The sequence below is a fragment of the Serinus canaria genome, chromosome 2, assembly GCF_022539315.1.
Source record: "Serinus canaria isolate serCan28SL12 chromosome 2, serCan2020, whole genome shotgun sequence".
Taxonomy (NCBI): Eukaryota; Metazoa; Chordata; class Aves; order Passeriformes; family Fringillidae; genus Serinus; species Serinus canaria.
In genome coordinates this window covers 132,232,100-132,244,951 of record NC_066315.1, presented here as the reverse complement: position 1 = coordinate 132,244,951, position 12,852 = coordinate 132,232,100, and the positions used below count along the sequence as shown (strand labels likewise).

Sequence of the window (12,852 nt, the reverse complement as noted above, 5' to 3'; positions counted from 1 at the left end):
TGAGCTCACACAGTGTTCTGTGCATTACAGCTGATCCCTGTCCTCAGGTGTATCCCCACCATCAGCCAACTCCATAGTCAGGGCTCTATAAATATTTCAGGAATTATGTCTTGAGTCTTGCTCTGGCTCTTGTGGCCATCCTGGTCTTGTTTAAGCTGCCTGGAAATGTCTGAGGTCTGTCTGTCAGATCCCCTGGGGAGTTGTCCCCAGCTGAGCTGCCTGAGAGCTCTGTGAGTGCATCTCCACTGTCCCAGGGCTGTGCAGGGTAACTCGAGTCTCCACCAGCCAAGCCCTACCTCTGCCCACCCGTGCACACAGCAGCAGCAGCAGGTCAGGAAGAGCTCTGGGGTGGTGGTTTTCTCCATGGGCTCAGCTCTAGTGAGCACTGTGACCACACAACTGTGCTTTCAGCCTTTGATTTTTGAAAAGAAAAAAGTTGAATACTCTGCTCATGGTGTAGGAAAGTTTTGAAACGTGACTGGACACGTCTGATTTTGGTAGCCAAATAGATAACATGCTCCACCACCCTCTGCCCAATCCTAGATCTACCTTACACAAACAGAAGTCTTTTGACCAACGTTCTGTTTTTTTTGATTTTTGATATCTATTTCTCCCTCATTTCAGTATATTAATGAGTACCAAAAACATGTGAAAGTGTGAAGCCTTCTGTGTTTAAGGTGCAATATTTGAGGGTATGGAGGTTGCTATTCAGAAGTCCCACAAAAAAATTGACAGCACCAGCAAAGAAGTTTCAGGAGTGTCAACAACCCAAATAAATATAGAGGCTTGCCCAGTGCTGGGTCAGGGAGATTTTCATGGGCATTCTGCCTTCTGGCATGTTGAGCAGGCACATTTTGAGATACCAGTACTGAGCTATTTCAGGACAGTGGAGCTATGAACTCTGATTTTAAAAAACCCTGAAGGATTGTTTCCTGAACTCTCTTCTGCTCTGCCTGGGGAAAAATGAATCTAGAGGGATAGCAGAGTTCTGACAATGTTCTCAAGGTGCTTTGTCAGCTCCTGTAATTAATTTTTTTGCCTCTCAAACATTTCTTCTGCTTCCCTTCACTCTCTCCTGAGTGCCCCAATTGCCTTTTCACCCTCTTTGGCTGTGAAGGTGCAGTTTTTCTTTAAGCATTTTTAAAAAATATTTAAACTGTATTTTCTTACTGAGCAATCTTATTTAAAGTTCAGCCAGTATTTTTCTGCCAGATCTGGTACTGTTGCCACTGTTTATCCATTTGGGTGTGCTGGAAACTGTCTCTCTGCAGGTACAGCTTTGTGAACCATCTAAGACAGTATAACTAAATCTCACTGGAACTTGTCTCTTAATTTCACTACAAATCCTGAAGAGGGCATAAACAGCCCAGCATTAAAAAAGGGATCTAGCTAATGGATTTCAGCCATTTAAGATGTTACACAAGGCACAGCCTCCTGTGCTTTGTTGGTGCTGGGGAGTGATTTTCAGTTTCACAATAGGCTTGTTCCTCTTTCTTGCTAAGTTCTTCTTCTTTTGTGCATGACTTTTTTTCTTGTTTGCAACCATGGGTCTTGCAGGAGGGAAATGCAATTTTCCAGTTCTGGTTTGAGGTTGTTTTGCTGTAGTCTTAAAATTCTGATTGATACCAGCCTAATGAGTCAGACAATTGCTGAAGTATTGCTGTGAGGGATTGATCTTATCTCTGTCTGTCACAGGAAGTTATAGAGGAGATTCTAGAGTCATTTAGAAAGGTAGTGCAGCTCTTTCATACAAAAAAACTTGCATCCCCACAAAATCAGTGGCATTTCCCCACCCACAAGATTGCACAATAACGTCGGGTGCTATCTGAGCACTCAGGATTTTCTCTTTCTAGGTTACAAAACCCCGGGGAATTCAACTGTGATGGCTCTGCAAACTGGGAGCAATTGCAGTTTAACGTTCTGCTTCCAGCACTCTGCTGCTCTAGCTGAGGCTTTCAAGTGTCAGCTTCATTGACTGGCCTATTTCTGTAGCATTTTCTGGTAATTTCTGCAGAAAACACTATATCAACAATTATAACATTTGCTACTGTGCTTAAAAGCAGCTGAATATTGGTTTTAGCAGGTCTGCATGACAGCAAGCATTATTGGGAAGAAACATTAAATGTACATTTTGGTTAGAAACTGCATTACAAGAGATGGGTTGTGAGTCCTGCCAAAGTAGGTGTTTTCATTAGCTTCTTTACACTTATTCCATTCATTAAAGGCCACAAAAATACAAAAGGGATCTGCTGGTTTATTGCAAGCCATGTGCTACCAAATATCATCTTGCAGACCTCAACACCCTCAACATCCCAAGTACAGTGTGTGCATACAGGATTGTTCTGTGAAAACTCCTCGGGAAAATGCACGTAGGCAGCAAATGTGTACTGACTGTACCATCTTATTTTAATCTGTGCTTTGATCAAGACTGTTCACTGACTTCTTTTGTGGCTGCACACAAATGATATAAAAGCCCCAAGTCTGTGAGACAAAAGCAACTGTAAAGACATTTTTTAGGAGGAGAAAGCAGAGTAAGGGAAAGGGAATTTCACCTGTCAGCAAGTCAGTGTCCTCTACAGCTGATGCCTTTAGCTATTTGAAAGCAAGCAAGAGTATAAAATCTCTAGGGTTTGTTCAGAAATGCTCAGCAAGGAATCTAAACACTGCAGTGCCCAATTCAGGCAGTGAAAAGAGCTGAGCATCCCTTGTGAAGTAGGGGCAGAAGGTCCTAAAGATCTTGTAGAGAGACATCCAGCTCCCAGCAGATATTAGGGCTCAATTAATTCACTGTAGCCTGTTGGAGCCTTGCAAGTAAGCTCTGGATCAGGTCCCAAAGGCAAGATCAAACACCCATAAGGATAAAAAACCTGTCTCAAATAGAGTTTAACTTTCTAAGTCGAGCCACTTCATTATAACAACATGCAAATCGGGAAGCCACACTCCCCAGGGTTTTTCCCCTCATTAAATAGAGCTGAGAAGTGAGATACTTCTGATTGCAAAGGCAGAGCTGGCTGTGCAGGTAGCACCACCCTCTTAGGGCTTTGCTGGAGTGGCCCACTTTGGCAGGCCCAGTGTGTGCCCCACACGTGCTGGTGGAGCTGGGCTCAAGCCCAGGGCAGGGCAGGGGTGGCTGCAGCCCCTGTGCAGCTGCCAGAGTGGGGCCCTGACCAGCAGGAGATGTGGGAAGCCTTCAGTGGGGATGGGAGGGAGGAAAGGGACAGGTCACTCTGTAATCTACCTGATGTATTTTCTAGTTTGTTTGTAGTATTTTTGCATTTTAAGGGAAGCAGTGAATGGATGTGAATCAGCAGAATGTCAGAGTTCCTGTCTCCTGGCAAATGTTCCCTCAATGCCTTTCCTTCCATGCAGATATGTTCATGGCTAAATCTTTTGCATTTGTTAGAACCAAAATCTGTAGTCTGTCTGTCTCATTTGTAGTCAAGTCTGCAGCCTCAGAGGCTAAAGTGGGGACTTTACAATGTTTAAGCACTCTGCCAAGTAACTGCCTGAAATTTTTAGTAACATAGGAGAGGAAGAAACCAAGATGTTAGCAGAAGATTAGAATAAATGATGCTGTAACTGTCTTACTCTTTTGATGAATGAGCATAATTTTGAATACTGAATATATGGATGACTGCATCTAATCACAATGAGACAAAATGAAATAATGTGGTGTACAAATATCCATGCATAGGACAAGTATGTTCTGGCATTTTCCACAGTCCCATGTTCTGCACAAGTGAAAGCAGTGTTCATGCATGAATGTACACTAATTCAACAGAATCCTGCCAAAGACATCTTATCTCAAATTAAAAAAATGGGGAGAAGGAAACAATAGGCACAAATTAAAATATAGGCAATTCCATTTCAACATGATAAATAATATTGTTTTTCTGTGATGGTGATCAAACGCTGGCACAGGTTGCCCATAGAGATTGTGGATGTCCCTCTTTGGAGGCACTTAAAACCCAATTTAACCTGGCCCTTAGAAACCTACTTTGACTGACCTTGATCAGACCAGAGGGCTTGAAACAGATGATCTCCAGAGGTGCTTTCCAACCTCAGTGACACTGGTTCTGTGACCTGTAACAAGATAAGCCTTTCTGAGAGTGCTTAATGTTTGTTTCCCTAGCAACTTGCTGTCTCCAAAATGTCACTTTTTCTCTTCAGAGAAGCAAATCTCAGAAATGTTACCCAAAAAATTAAATAATTCTTTTTTTTCCCTTTACATAATTCTGACTTTTTTTCCCATGTAAACACTTCAAGATCTTCTCTAGTCGTTGAACAGACTAATTTGTGTTCTTTTTCTGTATGCTTTTCTGCAAGCTATTTTCTGCAAGCTATTTTTTTTCATTACTGCTTCTCTTCTGAACACAGTTTTTCACAAACATTCACTTCCATTCTGTATCAGCTTGGAACAATTGATAGGACCAGACTGGATAATATTGTTGACAAATGAGCTACTTAACATAATAAAAAAAATTATTTTGTTGTCATTGTCCAACCCCCTTAAAATGATGAATTTAAGGGGATATGATTGCATGAAATATATATCCCATTTCTTCAGGTAAGTCACTTTGATCTGAAGATCCCAAACATTAACTTCCTGCCTCTTCTTGCATCTCTTTTTTATCTATAAATCTTCTCAATTCATATGACTACTCAAAAGTAATGTTTATTGAAGATATTTTTGAAGAGGCTAGGTACTTTAGATGCCTGCATATTTTTGCATATGCAGTTATTGCAATTCCTCAATATAAAGTAGGCCATGAGGTTTTTAATCCACATTATAGGCTTATAGCCAGCACTTTTACACACAAATTTGAAGACTTTCTTATATTTCCTCTATTTTCTTTTTCCTGTTCTTTGCTTTTCTTTTGAATAAAACTCGTAATTATCATTATAAATGAGTGGTTGCTCAGAAAACACAGAAAGGTGAAAGATTTATTTTTTTCTAGGATTTAGAAAAGCAGGTTAACAATATGTAGACTTCAAAGGCATCTGAAGGTGAAGAGGCAATTCACAAAGGCTGATCCTGTCCTCAGTAAAGTGGCATTTCTCACCTACCCCCCAGCTCTGAAAAGCTCAGAGATACTGCACTATAAGCATTGAGAGAAGTTACAGCTCAAATACTCACTCCTACATAAACTGGTTTTCTTTGGCAGCTGTCAACAAAGCAGCTGTTTTCAATTACAGACTTTATTACTACATTTTAAATTAGGTAATTAATTGATTATAAAATAGGTGCCCTCCCTTTACTGAAATGTTGAACAGCTTTTCTTGCCTGAGGGCTGTCATCTACAGCATTCCTTCATATTCCTGTCTCTGAACTTTTTAGAGAGATCTGGGTGAGGTATGCAGCCAATTCTATTGAATGTAATTAAATTCTTCCTTTGCTTGCTTATGTGACCTTGAAAATTAAAAGGACAATCCTTAGTCAAAACTTTGGTTCTAGAGCTGATGTAGCTTCATGTCCTATGCATTAGGAAAGGTATGAGTTCACTCTAAACATCTAATGGTCTCCCTTCATCCATGTCCCACTCCTGCCCAGCTTTAACTCACTGTTTACTGTTTCCATCTCTGACTGAAGCATAGACATGTTTGTTGAGATGAAAACTGGTCCCTCTAACTCCTTAACAAAGTTTTAGGTCATAACTTGAGCTGACTATCTGTATAGTCTTGAATTTCACCCAATGTGTTGCTGCATCTGAGCTGCTGCTCTTTTTCAAGTTTCAAGAGGCAATCTGTATTTTATTTAGTTGCAACACTCTAGAAGTGGCTGTAAAGTCCTTTCTCGTGTAGAGCATAAATAAATACAGTACTGCTTGTTACTGTATCTTCACACAGACCAAATCTGTCAGCTGTTCTTAGACTAAATTCCTCTTTGACTCTTAATTAGTTGGACAGGGGTAGGATGGTGAAAAAAAGACAATTTCAGAAGCGTGTCTTCCTCTTTGGTACTAGAGGAATGACAATCTATATATTAATAGTTTCAAACCCCTTTGCAAGCCAGGTGTCTTGAAAGCATCTGAAATGAACTGCATGGAAACACTGCTGTGAGTAAGGACAATATAGGACCTGATGTCTTTAGAGTATCCTCTTGGAGAGGAGAATGTTGTTTTAAGTGTTGAAGTAATTGTTCTGATCTCAGCCCCCATTTGAGAAAGGGTTGTTTGAAACAAGAGCCACTTCAATTTATAACCAGAATTAGATAATTTTACAAGTCTTCTTTTAAGAATACAATTCAAAGTTTTGAAACCTGGTCTCAGAATCTGTTTTCATGCTGAGTAACCCCTTATGTCAAGCATCACTTGGGATGCTGGAGACAGCTGTTAAGTTGTACTCTACCATGGTGGCAGCCTTGATTTCTTAGATTATTAGTGGGTTACAACTGCTTTTGCTGTTAGCTGAGAATAAACATCAGAACTTTGCTAAGCTGATACTTCTAATTAAGCAGTCTGTTGTATAAGGTTGCTGAATTGTGAGCTTCAGACCCAAACATACCATCTAGTTCTATTTGGTTGCTTGCTTGCTACTTGAAACTTTTACTGACATTGATAATGTCAGTAGGGTTAAATCACAGGAAAATTTTGGTGATTTCCATCAGGGAAAATACACTTCACCTTCGGAAAGGGCAGCGTGATCAACATCTTGTTTCAACAGAAGAGCTGTTAATGAATTCTATTGAGATTTGTTGCTGAGGCAAGCTCTGGACGTGCGTTTTGTCCTATTGCAAAGTTTAGCCATACAAATGGATATCACTTTAAAATGTGCCAACTTCCATTCATTTTGTATCTTTAAATGAAGGACATACCTCTGAGGAATGGTTACCTTTAGTGATCCTGTTCTCACACATTTAAACAGCTCACATGTTGATGAAGAATCTTGCTTATTTTTCTGTAGTTCCTCAAATTACCCTCTCCATATTTCTTTTCATGTCCTGGTGCTATTGTTCAGGTAGATAGGATATATACTCAGACAATGCTGAAGATTATTACAGTTGTTCTTACTTACTGTTCTAGTAATTGGACCCATAAGAGTAATACAATAAGCTAGAGGAATATGTTCAGAAACTCCTAATAGGGCTATTGTAACAACCATGGATAAATTTGTCTGACAGCATTTGACAGGACCAGTGAAAACAAGAGAGGTTTGATTTTTCCCAGTGTGAACCTACAAGGTGATATTGGTGAGCAGGCATGCATAAGTTTTCTGTTCAAGGTGTGCTGTATAAGGCAAAGGTTTTACTCCTATGGGTAGAGTGGTCATAGATGGTATTTACATATATATATATATATATATATATATATATAGCCTTTGAAATGTCAGTTACCAGCAAGATTTAAAAGTAGCCCTCAGCAGAACCAAGTACTCTTAGTTCAACAGAATGACATGAAAGGAAATTGAGTATCCCTCCAAGAATTCTTTTTTGCTCTTCATACATAATAATTTTGAATATTTACTATGATTGTTTTTGAAAATGGCTACATTTCAAGTAAGATACAGATTTTTGTGATTTTCAGTTTGATAAGGATATTGACTAAAGTTAAAAAAAAAATCTTTTCCAAATGGATCAATATTTAAATCTAATAATATTTCATATTTCTTTTGACTTTGATAATTCCTTTGCAGAATGATGTAGTCTCTGGAATAATATGAATGTATGTATATGCGTTATAATATATGCATGATAGATTTTTGATTGCATGAGCACCCATCCTGGAAAAAGCCTGATTAGTAGCCAAAGGCATGAAGCTTCCTTCTTTTCAGAAACTTTGAAGTTAACTATAATGTTGTTAATGACAATATAAATATAAACTCTCTAAATAATATCTATAATCTGTAGCTTGGATACAGGAAGTTAGTAAAATAGTTAACTGAAACTCCAAGACTGTTATTACAGTATATGGTAAGTAGCTTAGCAGGGAAAATGGACAATAAAGGAGGTATACACAGCCTGGACTTCCTGAGAGTACTGTCAGCTCTAGCATTGGCTCTGCCTTTAAAGTAGCCAGCTGGGGTTGGAAAAACTGTCTAGAAAAATGGAAATCATATAGAAGGAGGTCTATATAAACAAAACCCAATAACACAATCATTCAAATGAGTACTGTTGAAGTCTGAGGTTCTAATTTACTTAACACCCTTGCAGGAAAGGTATGTAGAAATGTGATGTCATTATTATTTAGCAGCCTTAAGATACTTGGGCTGTCAGTCATTGAATCAATTGAGGACACTCTGAGCATTACCAAAAATCATTACCATCTATTGACTTTCCAATGAAATTGTCTTTGTGTTATTTGTGAGACCCAATCTTTGAAACATTGCAGCCATGCTTTTCAAACTTGAAATTGCAAGTCATTCCAGCTAAAAGGTCAGAGCTTTTTCTGATCGAATTGTGCATAGATATTTGCTTGACAAGGCAAAATAAAATCATGTTATCCAAAGAAAACATTACAACCTGGGGTTTTTTCCACTAATCTCTTTTGTAGTGGAAAATTTTGCATTTAAAGGCTGCTGAGTTCTGTCCTTTTGACTCCCTCTACATTCTTTTGAAATGCAATTACTGTTCAATGAAATGTTATTGTGCTATCCTATTTTTACTGCTGCTCTCTGATATACTGTACAGGGCTGTAGTTAAATAATGTTGCTAAATTTTCTTCCTGTATCAATTCATCAACATTTTATAATGAAGTCAAATGTACAAGTAGTAGTAACTTTTGTGTGCTGTTTTGCAAACACAGGACAATATCTGCAAAGACACATCACCAGGCAAACAACTTCAATATATTTGAAGGAATGGTCTGCCATGGAGTTCCAGTTGTGACAGTTTCAAGAGGCAAAGTGGTTTATGAAGGTGGAGTTTTCAATGTCACAGCAGGAGAAGGCAAATATGTCTCCCGTCCACCATTCCCTCCATATGTCTACAAACGAGTCAGACAGCGGGAACAGGTTAATTAAACTAATAAATCTCTGTAATGCCTCGTACAACATGAGGATAACTAGCTCTTGGGAAAAGAAGTTTGGGGATTCAATAGTAATTTTCCTTACTAATCAAAATGTGCCAAGGTGGGAGGAAAGGCAACGAAGCACTTGAATTTTATTGTTCTTTATCTTACAGAAAAATATCATAGACTAGTTCCTGCTCTTACAATAGTCTGTCCAGCTCGTGAACTAAGCCTCAGTACTTTGAAAAATAAACATGTCCTTCTTGCAATAAAAGTGGACAAAGTTTTGCTTCTGGGTAATCTAACTGTTACATTTCATCACTGATTTCACTGAAAATCAGAGAGGCCAAATTTCCTATGCAGGAAGAAATATTGCACCAAGGAAGAAATAACAAATTTTCTAATTCTTTCATAGATCAGATATTTTGAGCTAAACCCTGCAGAGAGTTGAACATTTTGCTGTGTTCCAGCGAGAATGTGTTAAAATGGAACATCTGCAAAGGGCACTGCAAGAAAGCTCTGTTTAAGCTTTTGGGCCAAGCAAGATAGCTCAGTTTAAGCTTTTGTTCTATTTTTTAAAGAGAAATATTTCAAATACATAAAGATTGGATTTTCAGTGCCTGTTTACTGTGCAAGCATCCATGATGCTTTTGCATCCTTAGTGTACTGTGAATAGTACAGCACACCGAGTAAGTACATTTTAAAATCACCACCTGAACCAGTGGGATTCATTGCAGGATCTAAAACCTGAATCCATGTGAATTAAGGTCTAATGAAATGCTCCCAAAATAATTCTATATATTTCTTTCTTCTGTTGTCTTGATGGACTGAGAAGGGCATGTGAAAGTGGCTGAATGATGCTTTCCTCCAAAGAACACAATTTCACAGCCTGTAGTGAGCTGCCTGCATGTTCATACATACAATACAGTATCAAAACTAAACTTAACTGAAATCTATAAGAAATTTGATAATTACACAATTCTGAAAGACTTCCATGAACGCAGCGGTTTCCATTTCCCATCAAAGCTAGAGAGAATTTTCCCTTAACCCAAATATCAATTGCAGCATGTCTTCACAAGTGATTTTTCAACCAGCTCAGCCTCCTGCAGCCAGCAACTGGAAATAGTGAGCAATGACACAGGCAGAATTTGCTTTGTTTCATTGATATTTATTTACCTCTCTTACCTGATATATTAAAAACATCACTGGAAAATGTGAATACTCTAACAAATAGAAGAATCCATAAAATGAGGTGGAACATGTTGTTGTTTCTTTTAAAAATGAATTTGGAATTGGATTGCTACGGTGTTGAGCAGATTTATCCACCCAGTTCCTGATGAAAGCTGAGAACTGAACAGCTTAATCCCAGTGCAAGAGATCTTTTCCAGAGAGGTTGGGTGAAAGTATTGTGGTGCATTTCATAGAAAGACAGATTATCATAAGACTTCTATGTCAATTTGTCCAATTAGCAATTGCAAGAGAAGACAAAACAGTGAAAGATTTAAAATATTTTATTGCAGGTATGTCAGCCTGTTCCTGTCAAGAGGGCACCATATACAGGCACAGTCTCAGGAACACCTGTCACACAAAAATAACAGGCTCCTTCCCCAGTTTTGGCTGCTGCAGGTAACCATCTCTTTTGCTTGGTAAAGACTGTTTAATGCTTCTCTGAAACTTCAAGAAAAGAAAAGGGTAGCAGGCTGTCTATCTGGTGACAGGCTTGTCTGGAATAAGCCCTCTCAGAAGCTGAGTTGTCTTGGTATCTGTAAATTTGACAAAAAGGTCTGGCACCCCAGGCATGGAGAGGCTCAGTTTGATTGGAACCTTATTTAAAAAGTTCAGTTGAAAGAAGCTGATGAAGTTTAGCTGCTAGACTGAGACGTGGGTATGAAGGCCCATACAATACCTGAGTTCAGTTATCAGCAAGAGTACAAAATGAAGCATGACTATTTGACTTGCAAATTTACAAACAGCTTGATGCAAAAAATTAAATTTGTTATTGCCCCTGTTTTACAGACAATAACCCTCCAACAAATGTGCTGTTTGGGTTAAGCTGACAGATTTGTTTTGCAAAAACAAAAGCTGTCTTCACAAAAAAACAAGGCTCCAGGGAGACCTTAGAGCAGTCTTTCAGTACCTAAAGGAAGCCTATAAGAGAGCTGGAGTGGGATTTTTTTTACAAGGACATGGAGTAGCTGGACAAGGTAGAATAGCATTACACTGAAAGAGAGAGTAGGTTTTGATTAGATATTAGGAAGAAATTATTTATTGTGAAGTTGGTAAGGAACAGGAACTGGTTATCCAGAGAATTTGTGGATGCCCCATCTCTGGAAGTGTTCAAGGCCAAGCTGGATGGGGATCTGAACAGCCTGGCTTAATGGAAGGCATCCCTGCCCATGGCAGAGGGGATGGAATTAGATGATCCTTAAGCTTCCTTCCAACCCACACCATTCTGTGATTCCATGAATAAAGGTGCTGCAGGCAGTGCCAGCAGTGTTTGAATCAGTGTGAGCTCATCCCTGCTAACAGGAGTAACACCCAGCATCTCCCCTTTCCTCCTCTGCAGTGTTCACTGTGTGTAACCTGGTTACTGACAGTCCTCACATATGCCCTGGTGCTTGGCAGATCTTTCTGTGAGCAGAAACCAATTAGCTTTTTTTGCTGGGTTAGTTTTCTGTTGCCTTGGTGAGCTGAAGTGTCTCTTAGATGAACCAATGCAGTGCAGCATCTGAGTGGGGTGAGGCAGCTGGGAGCAATGACTAGTGACAGCACCTCACTCTCCAACTGCTTAACAAGCAGAGGAAATGCTTCAGGAAAAGGTAAAAGCCAGGCAAGTCCTTCAGCAAGCAGGGTCAAGCCATGCTGCTGCTGCAGTGTATGCTGTCTGCTACAGCAGGGGAGTTGATTAATATGGGCTGGGGGAACAGTGAGTGGTGGGAAGCATGCCAAAATCCAAGCTGAAGTTTTGGGTGCAAATGTGTATCAACAATGAGGTCAGCTAGTTTGAGAAATTATTTCCCAATAGGTGAACAGAAAGCCCCAGTTTGTACCTCAGACAAAATGAGTTCTTAGTGCTAATTAATATGGGACAGGAACAAACCTGCTATGGTGGGAGGGTGAAATTAACTTTTCCACATTTCATGGCATCATTCTTTAAGGCTACCTTACAGTGAACCTCATCCAGGGCATCAGCAGCAGCAGCAGAGTGCAGTATCCTATTTGTTTTTCTCTGTCCTAAGGGAAAAGCTTTTCTAATAGAGAGGACTAAAGGCTAAAGCTTCAGTAGACTGAGGGAGCAATAATCATTCTTTCTAGCTCCTAGCACTCCTTCTCCATTATTACTTCTGAGTGACAAATTACAAAGAAGAGATTTTCTTTTGAAAGATGATATTGTATTGTCTTTTTCTTCTCTGTAGATAAAAGCAAATGAAAATGACCTTGCTGCCCCCACCAGCAGTTCCTTCTGGGTCCAGCAATCAATCCACAATCAACTTCTCAAGAGCCAACATGAAACAACAGTAACCAATAAGCATTATACTTGGTTTCCTGCATAAAATTGTCATTGAACTTTGTCTTTGAAAATACTTTTGCTGTAAGAATTGGAAAATTCTTTTTAGAAAGTGGAGTAATAATAAAAAATCCCTATGATTATACTGTGGCAACAGTTCTGTGCATTCTTAAAGTAATGTAAGTTTTGGGATGGTATTTCCTAATGTTTATCTTTATCTTTCAAAGGTATCAGCTACCCAACAAAGTAAAAGCAATGAACAATGGTGTTTAAGAACATTATTCAAACTGCTGCTCCATTGGGTCCCAGGAAATTAATCCTAATCCATTAATTTTATATGTTAGGAAGATCTCTGTTGTGCTTGGCAATGCAGAGAATTCTGAGAGCAGATGCTGAATT

At 39.2% G+C, this 12,852-nt stretch overlaps 1 protein-coding gene across 2 annotated transcripts in view; it reads left to right on the top strand.

Annotated features, from left to right (window-relative positions):
- The window catches only part of DPYS (dihydropyrimidinase), a 30,389-nt gene extending 17,791 nt beyond the window's left edge, over window positions 1–12,598 (top strand). For both annotated transcript variants that reach the window (XM_018912964.3, XM_009087473.4), the window contains 3 exons: window positions 8,742–8,949; window positions 10,466–10,571; window positions 12,362–12,598. In XM_018912964.3, coding sequence (XP_018768509.1) covers window positions 8,742–8,949; window positions 10,466–10,540 — 283 coding nt within the window. In that variant the 3' untranslated portion in view covers window positions 10,541–10,571; window positions 12,362–12,598. The remainder of the gene's footprint in view (window positions 1–8,741; window positions 8,950–10,465; window positions 10,572–12,361) is intronic.
- The last annotated feature ends 254 nt before the right edge of the window (window positions 12,599–12,852 follow it).